At 38.1% G+C, this 17,678-nt stretch overlaps 2 protein-coding genes across 7 annotated transcripts in view; both read right to left on the bottom strand.

Moving 5' to 3' along the window:
• Positions 1–3,888, bottom strand: part of mon2 (MON2 homolog, regulator of endosome-to-Golgi trafficking) — a 31,233-nt gene extending 27,345 nt beyond the window's left edge. For all 6 annotated transcript variants that reach the window (XM_026310944.1, XM_026310943.1, XM_026310940.1 and 3 more), the window contains exon 1: positions 3,416–3,888. In XM_026310944.1, the coding sequence (XP_026166729.1) occupies positions 3,416–3,523 (108 nt within the window). In that variant the 5' untranslated portion in view covers positions 3,524–3,888. The remainder of the gene's footprint in view (positions 1–3,415) is intronic.
• Positions 3,889–4,429: 541 nt separating this feature from the next.
• slc6a13 (solute carrier family 6 member 13) lies at positions 4,430–15,270 on the bottom strand. The gene is made up of 15 exons (XM_026310532.1): positions 15,015–15,270; positions 12,451–12,660; positions 11,751–11,885; positions 10,769–10,909; positions 10,299–10,380; positions 9,853–9,985; positions 9,311–9,445; positions 8,301–8,404; positions 7,935–8,059; positions 7,569–7,681; positions 7,220–7,357; positions 6,839–6,941; positions 6,404–6,504; positions 6,044–6,214; positions 4,430–5,752 (listed from the first exon to the last, which is right to left on the bottom strand). Exons 1-15 carry the CDS (start codon positions 15,019–15,021, stop codon positions 5,588–5,590), a joined length of 1,863 nt encoding a protein of 620 aa, XP_026166317.1. The 5' UTR covers positions 15,022–15,270; the 3' UTR covers positions 4,430–5,587.
• Between the last annotated feature and the right edge of the window lie 2,408 nt (positions 15,271–17,678).

A 17,678-nucleotide genomic window follows, 5' to 3' on the forward strand; every position in this document is an offset into this window, starting at 1 on the left:
CTCAAAATCTCTTCTTGCATGTAAAAGCATTTTTCGCCTACTTCCTCAATGAAAGTGCTGTTTAAGCTTTCTGTTGTAAGTGAAAACCTTATTCCTCTCTCAAAACTGTCAGAATCATGGCACAGAATAATACCCCTGCTCTGCTGATTGGTCAGTGATCATTGTAACAGAGAGCAAATTCCATCCCTAGCTGGTGAATGGGTTATCTTCTTTTATCAGCTTTTCTGAAAAGATAAAAACCAGTCTCTGCCGTTTAACCACTGGCATGCTGTCAAAGCCTCATGGTTGATGTAACTGAATGTTAAAAGTCCTAATGCATCTCCTAAGTATCTTAGGATGCATTCACTTGGGCTTGGAATTAAATCACAACATTTGAGACTGAGCAATAACCAGAGCATCATTATCAAAAGTATAGAAAGTTGACACTGTATGGTTGATAGTTCAAGAAATATAAATTTAACAGCAACAACAACAAACACTGGTCTGTGCAGTAGAAATGATGCCAGGACTAGGCTGTATCAGGAAATGCTCTGCACTTTCAGTTCTTCTCCAGAGCCTTTGCTGTGCAGAGATCCTCAAAAGTAGAATTGACCCACATCTGAAAGCCAGCTCATGTCTTTGAAAAGCAACATTAGTGAAGCTCATCATTGACTGATTTCCTTAGAAACACAGTGTGAGAGTCACAAAACTCAGCTGTTGAAAAAGACTTGGCATATAATGAAAAAAGGCTTATGCAGGCAGAGCTTCAGCACAATAGTGTCAGATCATCAAATCCTTAATGCATGCTGCTTGTTTTTTAGTCTCTGCAGCCTACATGACTTGTCTAGCAAATGAGTTTTGCTAAGCAAACCATAGAAAGGCTGTCCATGATGTTTTCATTAATTCTGCAGGTTTGCCCAAGAAAAGCAGTCACACTTCACTGTGAGCTACATGCATTTGACAGCACCTGACTCATCCACAGAGACAGCAGCATGTCGGATGCCTAATACCCCACCCCACCCACACACCCACACACACCCACACACACACACACACACACACACCCACACCCACACACACACACACACACACACACACACACACACACAAAACCAAAGCAATCAGACCACAATAACCAGCAAAGCCCTGGTGATTTCACTGCTGCTACTCAATGAAAGAACAGTTGTGAGTGTGAAACTATGATACAAAACTTCAAAAAAAAAAAAAAAAGAAAAGAAAAGAAATGAGGGTGAGGATAGAATGAAGATACATGGGGAAATGACAATATGATTTCCTTAATGTGTCTTTTACAATAAGGGTGCAATACATTTGGTGTTCGGTTCATTTACAAAAAAAAAAAACAAAAACAAACATTTACTTAAAATGTTTAAATTCCAAAGTGGTAAAGTCAAAAATTAAAAACAAAAGGATAATCTTCCATAAGATAGTTATGAATCTATGCTAAATAAATATAAATTCTCTGACGAGTCACATTATCTAAATGGATGAAAACAGAACCATACTGGTGTGCTGCAACAGACCTACAAATACATTTAATTCAAGCAAAAACCACAGGTATTCAGCTTGTTTGTTGCACAATAATATCCCAGCAAATTCAACCATGATGGCTCAAAATGAAAAAGGTTGTTCCAGTCACAACACAATCAGCCAAAGTATGAGAGCTTGTGTTGTGAGGAACATCAAAGTGGCTGGCTGCATTTCTGTGATCCCTGAGGGGTAAGGATCAGGAAACTGGGGGGATGATAAATCAATATCTGAATGAGATGTCTCAGAAGGCCTTTAGTCAAGAGCCAGTAAGCACCCTCAGACATGAGACTAGTTGTATGCTTTTTATGGTCATGTGTGACTGCCACTAACTTCTTTTCGAAGTGTTACTTTTCCAAGTCAGTTTACAGTTAGAAACACAAGGAACTGGAAGCACTTATCAAGGTATTTCTTTTTAATTTTAATATTGTCCTTATCCAAGGTGAGATCTGATGGAAAACAAACTAACCCGACATAGCCTGATACGTATTGCCCTGCTGAGCTGGCTGACAAATATTTTCATGGCCTCAAAAGACCCATTATAGCATTTCATCTATGACCTGTGTAACCACAAGGAAGCAAACAGTGAGCTGACTATACCGGAGAATGGACATAAAAGAGCTCAGTGAGATGGTGATGGATGAATTACTTAACTTTGACAAACACTAGCTGCATTTTGACATACTATCTATATGTCGACAACACAAAGTTGTTTCTCAAATTTCATATCAGTTTATCAAATACAGCCTGTCACCTGCCTCACAATTCTGCTTATCTTAGCATATTTTAATTAAGATCCAAACTGAAAATGCAATACCTTGCAGATGTAATTGAACTCTGATCTATTCTGTGCACTACTGAAAGCAGAGCATGTAGTAAAAAAGACAGAATAATTTGGGGCAAAGTGGAGTCATAAAAACTGGGTGTTCTACAGTATGTGTGAATCTAACAATACACTCACACTCAAAAATGTCCTCACGCTCTTTGTACTGTTCTGTTGTCAAACTAAGCCATGATGTCATCAGAAACATCACTACTGCACAATGAGCCCAGTGAGCAACCAGAAGCAGTAAATTATGCCAAGCAATATTAAAAAAAAACCCAACATTGAAGTTATTCTTGCATGTTTCAATAATATTGGTGTCAACTTTGTTCTAAGACAATTCATTTACACACTTACTCACTAGATGTATATGTGTGGCCTTGATTACAGCTTTGGTTTGAGTGAAGTTTCTGAGATATCAATCACAGATTTTTGCGGCCATCCTCTTAGAAGCAGTTTGTATGTCTCAAGACAATGTCAGATATTCAGTGCACTAGTGAGGACTACATATTACAAATGGGGACTACAACTTCCAATTAATGTCGCTTTGAACGTAATTCCAAATAAAGCAGGAAGTTAACCTTAAAGGATCGGTTTACCCAGATTAGAACATATTCAATTAAATTTCCATCTATGTAGCTACTAAATACGTAACGTGAAATTTATTTAGAGCTAAATGTTATATCCAAAAATAACAGTTAACGCCTCGCAAATAAATTGACACCAGGCAAAACATAATATGTCAGCTACACGGTATTGTGTAAATAAAAACGTGGGTGCATCGGATTAACGGCAAAGCTATAGGGTGTGACATATGTGATTAAAAAGCAAATGTTGTTTTTTCCCTTTATTTGAAGGACTGGTGGAGAAGAAGGCCCAGCAGCTAACACAACTTTTAATTTAATAGGGACAACTCAGTGTCCACGTCCCATAACAGAGCTTAGGCCCGGTGCTTATGGAGAAACTGGTTCCTACAAATATCTAAAATGAATAACATTAATCTACTACTGTAACGTCAGATTCCCAAATGGCTGAAGAGAAACGAGTGAAGCTAACTAGCCAGCTAACCTCTTTAACTGGGGGGAATTTCTTCTTGCACTCCATGGACAGCGACCGCAGGTCTGTCTGCATGTTCTCCAGCAATTTCTTAACCGCTTCGGGACTGCTGGTCGACATCTTCGACGGAGTCTTCGACAAAAATCTCAAAAAACTTCAAGCGATAAGGAATGTGGGAGCGCAGTCGCCCCCCACCCATCCACAGCGGGACTGTGACCCGTCGCTACTTTATTCGGCTCCCTTGGAAAAGAAAATAAAAACGCCGCGGTCCATTGACACAGTCTCCCACTTCTCTGCTTTGACAACACAGCAGCGGTGACTCCGGCATATGTTCGCCCTCCTCACCGCCTGTTACCATTGGCTCCGTAAAGCGCCATTGTTCCGCTCGGCGTCTCTTTCTTAAGGCTGCTCATTAATCGAAGATATTTGGCAAATTAAGCTGTCTGCTATCAAAAGCCTTCAGCTTCACTTTTCTTCCCACAATGCTTCAGTGAGCAGTGACACGTCACTCGTACTTCCGTAAACAGTGACTCTGAACAGGGACTACAGCGACCCCTGCTGTCGGGAATTAGGTACGGATAACCACAAGCCACGTATGGGCATTTCTGCACAGTTACATGTGGACACACACCGCCATAAGGCCAGGAAAGAAGTTGCATCCTAACAACAGTTGTGCAAAAGTTTTAGGAATATCATGTTGATGGGTTGATTTATATCCATCACACAGTGCCAGACTCCAGACCAGACTCCCAAAGGCACCTGTTCATATGATTATTATCTACATAATCAGATTAATCACCCATTTGTAGAAAACTGGTTATAAACTGCTTTTCTTTTTTTTAAAAAAAAACTAAACACACACACATACACATGTGTATATGCAGATATCATATATTTATATATATATATATATATATATATATATGTGTGTGTGTGTGTGTGTGTGTGTGTTTTAAATGTTAATGTTAAATATGAAGCATAAATTATAAAATAAAATAAATAAAGATATTTCAGTAGAACTGCACGTTTCAAATGAAGGTATTTTTATTCAGTCATAAAAAATAGTTTCAGTATATAAAAGTTACATATGTGAAAGCTTTTCCTATTAGTAATCAATTGCCATATATTCATTTCAACATTACAACTAAACAAATAGGCTAAAATTCACTGTTATACAGTAGTAAAAGAGATGATAAGAGATTTTCATTTTGGAAAGACCTTTTCAACCATTACAGCCTTGCCTTGTTCATATTATTAAGTGGCACAACTGTCTCCTTTAGGCACTTTACATTTTAATTTCATAAAACTCGATGCATGCCAACAATCAGACACTTTGATATAAAGCATGTTAAAATATGCAGTTCTGCCAGGCTCAGTAAACAAAGAGTAAAAACACATCTTGAATCAATGAACACAAGATTACATGAATAATTATGTGAATAACATGAAATAACAGCAACAATTAACTGAGTTCAGTTATGGTCAGTCAAAAGTCAATTTTTTGCATTTTCAAGCATTGGTTATTTCTCTGCTTTCATAGGAATTGTTTTATTAGAAAACATTACATCCTGAGAGGATAATGTACTACTTTACAGTAAAAACACAGCTGTCACCATAACGGATAGAATACACAATACATATGTACTGTATACATTATGGAAGTGCATTGAGACACATACAGATTTTATTCAAGTGAATTTTTCATGATCTGTGCCCTCAGGTGACATTTCCATTCACAGCAGAGAGTTGTTAGAATCAATAAAGTGACTGGAATGTCATATTGGACTAAGTGAACATTAGAGCTGTCCATAACAGAAATAAAATGCTTCCTTAGAAAGCAGACACAATCAAATGTAAATTCTAAGCCACTGTGTAAAAACAATGACCACATCTTCTCAAATGCACTTGTGACTCTGCCATTAGCAAATGAGAAGCTGACCAATTCTTCAAAAATGGTTGTCAATTAAGTAAAAAAGAATGCCATTGCCATTATACTGTATATTGGAAGGCAGTGTACAACAGAAAACTCCAGCATCATATTAACAGTTACAGGCAATGTGCGTGTTTTACCACTTTGTCTGGTGAGGTATCGCACAGAGATAAGATGAGGCCGGACAGAGTGTTGGCTCTCAGGAGTGACCTCTGACCTCCTGCGATGCTCCACAGATTTCAATCCTCCGATCTCTAGCAATGAGACTCTTTTTCATCAACAGGGAAATAGCCATCCTTAGTAGGAGGTGATTTCTGATGGAGGCTGTCACCATCTGCTGCGAAGATGGCCAGCAGCTTCTCCTGTTCCTGCTTTGTCTTTGGTAACTCAGTGGAAGGAGTGGTCAGGAGAGCAATGCGCTGTGAACAAAATGTATTAAATGGTGGAGAACTAAATATTTAGTTTGTAAATAACTGAGAATTTTTAATTTTCAAAACAAAGATTTAATATACAGGTCTCAACATCAATGAAAGTTAATTAATTAAGACTCTAAATGTTAATATTATCTCAGGATCAATAATGCTTTTTAATTATTTTTCATATAATTATGTTTGTGGACTGATACCTCTTCTCAGTTTGTTTTTCTGAAAGTACAAGCAGTGCCAGTGCTTCATTTGCACTTAAGTTGATAGTTTTTAGGTGACGCATACCTCTTTCAGGGTTCCAGGGGTGTAGTAAATTTTCACTATCACCCAGACAGGGATACACAACATGGAGGACAGAGCCAGGATCCAGCCTATCCCGTTGCCCCACCACGGGTATATGTATTCATTGTTGTACTTCAGAGGTGAGTACTTGATCAAGGCAAAGGCAAATGTTCCCTGATAACACAGACAGTAAAGGATGTTATTTTAATGAATGTCAACTATACTAACAATGTTATTTGTAATACTGTATAAGTAAATAGGTGATTATAACCCTAAGTGTGGACCTCAATGTTAGCCACCAGAGGCTGCTCTTCTGTCAAAAATATTGTGTAGAAACGTGTTGAGAATGAATGTGGAACCCACAAGGCATGTTGCAGGGGTGAAGAACAGCCAACAGTATTTGATGAAAGAGCTGGGGCGATAGCCAATCATGTCTTCTATGTTGTCATAGAAACGATCCGCACCTATAATCAGGGATAGATGAAGGAAATGCAGTGAAGAAGTACAATCACTCCATGAATGCTGTGTGGCACCTAAATTAGGTCACATTAGTCTGACATTTAACACAATTGGTTAATGTCTATTATTTATTTTATTCATTTGTAAATTATAATAAACCATCATTGCTCCTCGTTCATCCTCAGCCTCCCAATCAATACCTTAAACAAAAATAGGCCTTTTATATTTATGATTTGAATGCGATAATGGGTGCCTGTATAAGTGGCTATAAAGAATAAAGCCTTTGTATTTTAAATACCCCCTTTAAGTACTCCTGAATAGCCCAGCTAACACACTCACCATAAATCCAAGCAATGCAAACAGCCTCAAAAATAGACACGAAAAGCAGACACATCCCGCTGGCTGCATAGTAGTCAAAGAGCTGAAAGACGTACATTCCTCCCTGTGGGACAGACATGAGTTTTAAGAGGATCATTCTGTTTTTGCACACAGATTTTTAAAAAGAAGCTGCAGTTGGTAGAGTAATGTAGCTTCCTTCTATATGAGTTAGGTAGACATGTCATTTCTTCAACTTGGCATTAAGAGTTCACTTAAAATCCTTAATTACACTACCTCTACTATCCTCATGTTTATGAATGAATGTTCTGACATATGACATGAAAAGATTATATGCTTATATGCTTCTGAAATTAGTATAAAAAAGAGGTCAGTGACACAAACCTCTGTCAGCATTATGAGCCCCATAAGGAAGGACACCACTGCCACTGCCAGGATGAACAGCTCCCTTCGGTTTTTACGGCGGAAGGTGGAAGGATACATGTCCACCATGGCTGTCACCAGGCTCTCCACGCACACAAACTGATCATGGGAGAAACAGTAAGCATAACATAATTACAGATGTCTTTTAATGTGTAAGTGCATGTGTTCAGTCATGGATAGTTTTGCAAAACAAGCAAAATGTGAGCAAATTTCAATAAAATGAAAAGCTGTGTAGAGTGAGTTTGATGTTAATGTTTTATTGTACTACTACCCTAATACTCTGTGTGTGTGTTTGTGTCATTATTCTCACTTGACTGTCCAGCCCCAGAAATACAATCATGATGAAGAAGAAGCAGGCCCATAGAGGGGAAAAAGGCATCATGGACACAGCACGAGGATAAGCTATAAAAGCCAAACCTGGACCTGGATTAGACAGAATTAAAATGACCATTACTGGTAATTCTGGTCATATTGGTTAAAAGACTGAAGACCTTGAGAACCATAAACAGCTGCAACAAACAAAAAGCAATAGACTAAATATTGTGTTGCTCAGCTTTTCCAGATAATACATGTTTCAAAATAATTTAACCAAAATAAATGAGTAGAAATGGAAATAGAGGGTCATATATTTAGCAGTCTCAGTGACATATTTTAGTAAAATAAAAGAACCACCAACCAGATTCAGCCACTTCTGAGATAGGTACATTCTGCTCGTAGGACATAAAGCCCAGGATGGAGAAGATGGCAAAACCTGCGACAAAACTGGTACCGCTGTTCAGGAAACAGAGGGACAGGCAATCCCTGGACACAGCACAGAGAGCGGAATATAATGAACTGGAGACAAATGTGTAGGTACCAGAACAGTGGTCTAACATTGTTTGGACTAGAGATTTTATTTCTTTCATAAGAAATTAAATAATATAACTACAACTATGGTACAGCTTTATTCTTTAAGCAGTACTGACGATTAAGACTCAGAAGAAAGTTAGCATTGTGCAGTCAATCATGATGCCGGTTGCATTATGATTGCTTCAGTTTTTACTTGTAGCAGTTGTTGTTATATTTGTTGTAGCTTCCCAGGGCAGTGAGGCAGCCCAGGCAGATGGCATAGGAGAAGAAGATCTGAGTTCCAGCATCCATCCACACCTTAGAACAAATCAGAAAGAAGCTAGTAAAGCTAGGGTTAAACCAAGAATAATTTAAACACAACTCAACACAACTGATAAGACACCCTAACTCAGTGATGTCCACCTTGAGCTTGATTTTTTTGCATAGCCTCCCATCTACCCTTCATGCTGAAAGAGTTGCCTCCACTCACACCATGTCCTGAAACTTCTTTTTCACCTATCCACCCCATCATCCCGACATCACTGATCCGACAAAGCATATTGTCCATATGTGTCGCTCCGGGGAACTTTTACACCCTCACTTTCAACGTGTACTCACTTCAAACATTTTAATGAGATTTCACATTTTTCTTGAAATTCTAGTAACATGTTTCTAGATTTGTTTTAGATAGCTGACTGAAGATTAGCTTGAAAATGAGTTCAACCAACTACAGTGTATAAGCTTTAGACATAACATTATACAAAAGCAGCTCCTCCCAAGGTGCCAACTTCACCAGCATAGCTTGTCTTGGCTTGCACACACAAAGACTTGTATTTATCCCCAGAGCCCTGAGCGGCTAAAGAGGGCCCCTCTTTTGGATTTCTACTCTGGCTGCAATCTAACAATAAGGAAAGAAGACATTGTGAAGTGTCCATTGCTACCACCATCCCATATCCACTTTCTTTCTGCAGCAGTGAATAAGTCCTTGACACTCAGCTAGACACATTTTTAAATGACACTCTACCTTCTCCCTTTACTCTTCCCTATCACAGCACTGTAAGCAAAATAGTTTTATGTTCAGCACAAATGTAGCAAATGATGTCATGTTATTGCTAGCAGGCATGTGTTTTTTTTTTCAAGTTGTATTTGCATGTCTGTGAATTTGTGCTTTCATGTATGACCAGCATAACTATATGTATGAGAGCAAGTGCATGTTCTTCCTGCCTGTGGGTCAGACAGCCGTCCCAGGTCAGGGTAGAGGTAGAAGTGGATTCCCCTGGAGGCTCCTGGCAGGGTCACTCCTCTGATCAGCAGGATCACGAGCATAGCATAAGGAAAGGTGGCTGTGAAGTAAACCACCTGCAGGGAAACAGCAGCACTTTGTCAACAGGTAAACATGTCTGAATAACTTATGGCAGTTTCTCTCTCTAGAAATTCAGGTTTTCCTTTTGTCAAAAAGATTTGTGTTATATCTGTGGCAGAACTAAAGTACAAATAATATAGGATCTTGGTAAGTTTCTGCAGGTGCCCATGCAGTGGCTAAAACTGATTATGCCACAGGGTCCAGCTGTTGTATTAGTTATCCCAAATAAAAGATTAGATAAAATACTATGTAAAATATATCACAGTTTGCATCAGGGGAAAAACACATCATAGTTGTTTAAAAGGTTTTTAAATGAAAATGCTTTAGAATATTACAAGTAATATAACATATAATATAACTTAGATAAAGTATTTGTCTCTCATGAATGGAGGAAATGTTTCACCTTGCCAGTGGACTTGACTCCCTTCCAGATGCAGAAGTAGCAGATGACCCAGGCAATGGCCAGGCAGACAACCAGGTCCCAGTTCAGAGAGCCAATGTGATCAATACCTGAGGAAATTCTCAGCACTCTGCGCCTGGTCATGCAAACATTAAACAAACATTAGAAATCTTTAGGTAGACTTTGAACCCATTATATACACAACCTTACCATTTGTCTGAACTCTCAGGAGCAAAAAAGCAAAGGCTTAAGGAGCAATTCAAAAGTCATGTAGTAAAGTGACAAAACTTAGTAAAGATTTATTTGGTTTAACAACTACAGCTTTTTAGAACATGCAAAAATGTGATATAATTTAAGATGGAACACAAATTAGGCTTAAAATGAATATTTGGTGAATTAGCTGGGACATAAAGCTGTTTGAGGACATAGTCTAACAAAAAGGCCCTTACTCCCAGAATTCAATGACAGGAGAGGTGGCGTTCTCATGGTGAATGATGGAGCTATTCCCCTTTTGAAATGCCATGCAGGAATCTTGAATGAAGAAAAGACAAAAAGACATTCAATCCTCTGAAGAAATCCAAGCTTTCTCTGAGGTTTCCAAGTTACACGCAGGCAAGTCAAACAAATGCACTACTAAGATGAATAAGTGAAAGGCGGCAAGTGAAAACTCACTCCTTAAAGATAAAATAAATCTATAAAAAAATAATGAAGAAGGAAAATATATAAATCACAAAATATAGACTAGTTAGACTTTGGAAATCCAGATAAAGAAAGGCACCTTCTGCCCAAATGTGTGTTTTAATTTCTTTGGACTCCCATAAGTTTGTCAAAACATAGCCCTTGCTATGGCCTGGCCAGAATAAAAAACATTGTTACATATAACATCCTTACTCTGTCAATACACTGTAGAGTGACTGACCTGTGTTCCAGGTGTTATTGCAGGAGGCCCAGGGCAGGTCCCAGGTGAAGGAGTTAAAAAGGAAGAAGATGGCCCAGGCTAACACAATGATGTAGTAGACGTTCAGCAGAGCAACAATCACCTGGGTGGCATAACCCACTCCTGGAATAGAAAACATCACGTTAATGGCCTTTACTGTGCAGTGAAAAGCAGCAGCCTGGAGTTGTAATGATCCTGTTAGTTTAGTTGCAGTCTGAAAAAATTACAAATTTGATTTAATTTGCAGTGTTAGCATAGCTGGGTAAGCAATCACAGAGGTTATTCCAAGTGAAATGATTTTGGTTCAGTGTCAAAGGCTCCCTCAGTTCCATTCACTGTGGACAAAGAGGCATAATTTTACCTTGGAAAAAGCACATCTTTGCAGCATGTGATTATACCCATCCACAGCTCATTGCATGAGCCCTTTCAAATGACTGAATCAGGCTAAATTATAATATGATCAGTTGTTTAGTTTTTTGTTTGTTTGAATGCAGCTAAATGCGAAAAGTTTTAAGAACTGCGACGCCAGAGTTGGTTGTTTTCCAGCCATTAAAACTACATGTATCACCCCACCACATCTGTATGGCATGCACACTCTAAACGTCACACATGTACTACATGTAGAGTACACAAATACACAGTGACCATATCACACTGAAAATGATACACATGGTGTTTAAAATTCCATTCATCCCATTTTGTTCTACAGATATTTGGATGTTATCACTCTTTATCTTGATAACTCTTTACTATTATCACATTTACATTCAAGATATTAGGAAACTAAACACCTGGTAGCGTAGAATCTACAGTGCCTTTACTTTCTTACTTTTTCACAATATTGTAAATACCATAAACTTTAAATGTCATAAAAGTGAAAAATAGACTATACTAGAATATTTAAGTGTTTTAACATATTTAAATATAAATTAAAAAACCTTTATTAAGAAACTAGCTAGATTACCTTCAAGCAAAGGGCAGATCTTCCTCCAGCATGTTATACCTCCCTCACTGGTGTACTGTCCCAAAGCCGTCTCCAGGAAGAAGACCGGAATCCCACAAGTAAACAGGAAGATAAGATATGGGATAAAAAAGGCACCTGCATAAACCCACAAAATAAGGGGAAAATTTAGGTACCTTCAATTTGCTGTTCACTAAAAATGGTGGAGGCAACTGCTGTTAATTGTTTAACTCACATTTATACTATATACTATATACTATACTATACTATACTACTAACCAAAAACCTTTTACAGACAATGATTATGTTTAATGCTTTATGTCTTATGTCTTTTAAAGCATTGCAGTTGTATATTACTTTCTATTGGAAATGATATTGCTTGTCAGTTTTATGTGAAACAGTGAAGTCAGCTGGGTCACGCATTGGCTAACTTACTGAATGAATGATTCTTATACTGAACTATGAGCCTTATTGAGCAATCTATCTCAGAGCAGATTATATATTAACCTTTAGATTATCTCTTCCAAAACAAATTTAAAATAGTTTTCTCCCAGAAGTTTAATTTAGCTGCCACACAATTGTTTTTAAAACAAAGATAAGGAAAATTGATGAAAATCTTAGTACACCTACAAAATCTAAAGCATCTTTCTGAAACTCCAGCTTTTGTGTCAAACAGGCAACAAGGAAACAAACCAGCACTCACCTCCACCGTTCTTATAACAAAGGTAGGGGAAACGCCAGACATTTCCTAGGCCTATGATTTCGCCAGCTACTGACAGGACAAACTCAATCTTGTTGCCCCACTGACCCCTGTCTGTCATCTTCTCTTCTGTACTGGGCACTATTTCCAGGGGCCTGCTGTGCCCATTGGAGGGTTCCACTTTGGGCATGTTGTCCATGTCACCTGATTGTCCTAGAAATTACACAGGAAAGAGTGCGAGAGGAAAAAACTAAAATTACTAAGAAGAAATGATAGTGATATTTATCATAATATGGCAAATGGAAAAAAAAATTGTTGACAGTTCAGTTTCATTACCTGTACATGTAGGGACTTTTCTTCATTTGTATTAAAATTAGCTCCAAATCAAAAATCATTTTACAGAAGCATTTTGTTTATTCATCTATAATAATATTGAATTATTTTCTTGCTAACAACCAAACTTTTCAGAATTTACTCAGTAAGCCTAAAATTGGATTAGAGTTAGTGTAATCCAATAAAATGGCTCCATCTAAGATAAGAAAGTATTTCAGGACCTTGGCTAGTTCTCAGGGAGAATCCCCACTGTGCATGTGATGTGATTTACCTGAGCTCTAATATATATTTCCAGTGTTGGACCTGGTCAGTAAAGGCTTGAAGTTAAGTGCCCACATGAGATATTAGTCAAGCCCTTGGTCTGACCCTATTTAGGGGCCAGTGCTGCTGAAAGAATTTCTCCTGGTGAAGGAAACAGACAGCTCTCTCACTGTGCTCACTACTGTCAGGTTGCATTAACAGACTTCTCACCAGCTCTTCTATTACCCTCTCTCTGAAACACAACATGGCCATTGCTGCAGTCCAAATTTAAGAATACATGTCAGCATCAACCCATGTTCCCTTTCTCTGCCTTTCATACATCCCCACAGACATGTCACATGTTGTGTGACCAATTAAGCTGCCTGTTTTGGAGCTCAGTTCTGCAAACAACACAGTGGGTTTAAGTCCCATTTAGCTAGAGGCCTTGTGTGAAGCCACCTTCAGAAATGTCGTCCTACAGGTAAAGCATAGAGATGGACCCCAAGTGTGACTCTATATGGGCTGTGTACATGAGGCTGAAGGTTGGATCCATTTAAGGAGCCAGAATCTCCTGCACCAGGGCCAATTTGCAGCCTGAGGTAAAAATAGAGCCTTTGTTTTGAGAAGGTACTTGGTGGGAATGAAGGCTCAGTGCAACAAAAACTGCCGAGCCCCTCTCTCTCTACTGCCAAAGGAGAATCCTCACTGGCCTTACAGCTAGATCACAGTTTACCTCACTTTTTCACAGTTTCTCTGGGGATGCTGGAGAACTGAACACACAAGTCAAATACCTAGTTTCAGACAATCCTTTCAATACAATGTGTAAGACTCTATTATAATTATTTCTAGTAAGATGGTAGAAAGTTTTTCACTTTCTCACAGACCACCAGAAAAGAAGCACGCTATGAAAGGTCTGAGAATGACCTCAATGAGGCACAATGGAGCTTTATTCCAGGAATCAGTGCCAAAGTCACCTCTCTCTGAAAAACCATGGACTGACTGGCTGACAGACTGACCTACTAAATGACTGAATGTTTGGTAGACTGGATATGATGTGCTCTGCTTTGATCACTATGTTTGTCATTTTGATGGTTTACTAATCCTGATATGAAAGTTGTTCTTAAAGAATTTGTTTGACATTTTAAGAAATGAGCATGTTCATTTTCTCGCATGTGGTTAAATGATACCATCAATACCATTTTCATGTCCTAAGTACAAAACCTCAGACAGCATCTGTTTAACAAGAAGGAACAAATCAGACTGAATGAAACCTTCCTGGAATCTCTGGCAACCTCATGGTGACAGCAAGAAGATTTCAGTACCTGGCAAAGAAATAGTCTAGCTAGTATAACTTGGAGATTTTATTTTCAGATTTTTGTATATGTTAAAGAAAGAAAGAAAATGACATAAGAAAGAAAGCCACGTCTCATGGTGAGCATGTGATGTATCAATTGATCTTTTTGATTGCAAAATATCTGTGTCTTGTGATACTGCTCTGTTCTCACATTTCCTCTAATCAATAATTTACCACTTGAGCTAAAATTTTGCAAAAAGAGCTACAAATTCTAATAAAGTTATTTATTGACAGAGGATGAATTAACATTCATCTTAGATCGGCAGCATATTTCATTTCATCTGCTTTCTGACTGCAGCATGTAACATTAGGTTTATCAGCAAGGCATGAACTATGCTACATTAAAATGAGTTATAAAGACCAAGCTTCTGTTCCCAGATGTGCAGTCTTTACACTAAAGCATTTAACACAGAAGGCTTTTCATTAACTTGGCATGTTTGCATTGCAGAGACCTCTCTCATACATTAAACATGCCAAAGATGATTTTAAAGAACGAAGGTTTTACTGACTAGCAATCAAAAAGAATATAGAAGATGGAAAAAAATATGTTCATTATATGTTATAAATTATATTTTTGCCCATTATTCACCTGTCACTGAAAAATTGTCTAATTACATGATCCATAATCAAAGGTGCTTACCTTTCATAATGTTGTACAATGACAGTTTCCTGAAGAGAGTTGGGCACCAAATCCAGGGTTGTTCCTGTTTCAGGTTTCACTATATAACATACATGGAGGGGCGGAGATCTGAGAAACTGAAAATTTTGGTGCAGTCTGCAGTGAAAGTTTCCCTCTGCTTTGCCCCTCGATAAAGACGCCCCCTTCATTCAGTTCCATTCAGACACCCCCACACACAAACACACACTCAGTCAGCACACTAGAGGTCTGTGCTGTCTCAGTGTGGGGGGCTGATTGCATAACCTTTTGACACACACATTCTCCCAGGGCCTTTTCTGTCCAAAGAGCAACCAGAAAGTATTGGAAAGAGGCTGGTCAAACTACTTAGGTGGAGATCGTGTCTCACTCGTGTATGTATATGTGTTAGGTTGTAACACACTGAAAGACACTAAAATGCATCAAAAAAGTTTCTAAACCTGAATAATAACGACAACTAATGCACAAGATCAGAGGTCTGTTCTGAATGATTGTAATAAAAAAAATATTACTGCTTCATGAAGCCCCATCTCCAGACACATCTCTAATTCAGTCATTGGAAAACAGTCTGTTCCTTCAACCTGATTCCCTCCTCACAGACCCATTCAGAACATTTTCCCACCGCAGGGGTCCGGAGCAGGCCAGTTCAAGGCATTGTCCAAGGCAATCTCTTTGCAATTTTCAGCATATGTATAGCTCCTGCCATGCATTATGTTCCCACACATAACCAACGTGTCTAATTCCATTTGATGAAATGAGCTCATGGTTGCTAATAAAGAGAATACTGCGCTTGTATGTAATAACATAAAAATGGCAGCACAATGCTGATGTATTGTTTAGCTCCATAGATAAATCATGCCCTCATAAGCATTGTAATTTCATTTATCATTTGTATGGAAAACTGTTTCACATTTAACTTCTAATGAAGACATGGTGTCTTTATCTTAATGGAGTAGTTCAACCTTTTGCCAAACTGGCTTTCTTGCCTAGTGTTAGTTGAGAAGAATGATACCACTATCATGCCATTTTAACTCGCAGAAAGAAGATGAATAACCCGCTTTCTCTAAATGTAATTTTATTCCATTGTAAGTGGGAATTTGGATTTGTCCTAAGATGAAAACATCAAAACCACACAAAATCACAATAACAAACAGTACATTTAAATTTTGGAAAACATTGGTTTAGCTCTCATTTTAAAACACAGCTGTTCTGTATAATAGTAAAAAAGAAATTCTACTGTTATTATTCACTGTTTGCAATTTCCAGTAAAAGTCTCATTGTGCAATTATTTCTTTCTTCTAAATAGTCACGCTTGCAAATATCCATAGGGCACATAATAAGACAAAAGAAGCCAAAACAACAGGGGGGTTCATTAATGAACAGCATTTCTTAATTCTCTCTGCAGCACCCTGCTGCTCTCCAACTGTACAGCCACAGGTCACTGCTCAGATTGAAGCCTGTTTACTGTGAAGGGTCCGTCCTGTCTCTTCAAATTAAGTTCAAGTGTGCTGGTTAAATTTAATATGTGAAATAATCTGGTTAAAAATCTGTTGGCATGAGAGGTTAAAATTTTACAAAAGTATCTAGCAACTGACTCACTGTGGAAGCTCATTCACAAGGTTTGTTACTGATTAATATTAGAATTGTTTAATTCAAAAGACTGCATATGTAACAGGGGCTAACTTGAGACCAGTGAAAGAAAACCATGCCAGATATTTCAATTGTACAACATGTTTGGACACTCAAACTTCATGTTATATAACATTTGGCAGCTTTGACCAGACTAATACATCTCCTCTTTTCCCCATTTTTAGGCTTCTGTGAAATCAAATGATAAACTGTGGCATGTACAAATATTTACTGAAGACTTTTCAAGCAAGATCTCATCAAATAAGGGGTGTCCTATTATGACATGTGAGAAATTAAAGATTGATTCTTTAAACACATCTTAACAGGTGTTCAATCGCTATTAATAAAGTAGCCACATTTGTAAAATGCTGCTGACTGCTCCATAGGTTCAGTTTGTGGTGGAAAATATCTATCTTTAGCAGACAGTGTAAGAGAAAACTGGCTCTGATAGTTAAAGTAGGTAAAAGGTGTTTACACAAAGACTTTGTTCTGATCAATCTCATATACAGTGCTTGGAGTTAACCAGGTTTTTAGCTGTTGTCCTAAGATACTGAAGGTGAGTAAAGGTAGCGATTTGTCAGTCATGTCACAATGTTCAATGGATACAACAATAATGATCATAATATAACTTCTAAATCTTCTAAATTATGTTTAGCTTTAAATATTTTCTTCCATTTTTCTTTTTATTAATGCAATGTTTGGCTACAGTTTGCCCAAGAAATCTCAATACAACAGTGTGTTTAATTTATTTATTTTTGACATCTTCTTAGTTAGGGCAGCACAGTGGCTGAGAGGTTAGCACTATTGCCTCACAGCAAGAAGGTCCTGGGTTTGCAACCCAGCCTTTCTGTGTGGAGTTTGCATGTTCTCCCTGTGCTTGTGTGGGTTTTCTCCAGGTACTCTTGTTTCCTCCCACAGACTAAAAACATGTATGTCAGGTTGATTGGTGACTCTAAATTGCCCATAGGAGTGAGTGTGAGTGTGTGTGGTTGTTTGTCTTTGTGTGTCTCTATGTGGCCC

The sequence above is a fragment of the Mastacembelus armatus genome, chromosome 6, assembly GCF_900324485.2.
Source record: "Mastacembelus armatus chromosome 6, fMasArm1.2, whole genome shotgun sequence".
Taxonomy (NCBI): domain Eukaryota; kingdom Metazoa; phylum Chordata; class Actinopteri; order Synbranchiformes; family Mastacembelidae; genus Mastacembelus; species Mastacembelus armatus.

Bases quoted from the DNA above. Each gene is read 5' to 3' on its own strand.
- slc6a13 (XM_026310532.1), bottom strand. The intron at 6,505-6,838 runs GTGAGTGTGTTA...CCCTGATTATAG, and splicing joins TTGCATTGCTTGGATTTATG to GTGCGGATCGTTTCTATGAC. The intron at 5,753-6,043 runs GTATGCGTCACC...TTTTGTTCACAG, and splicing joins CCCCTGGAACCCTGAAAGAG to CGCATTGCTCTCCTGACCAC.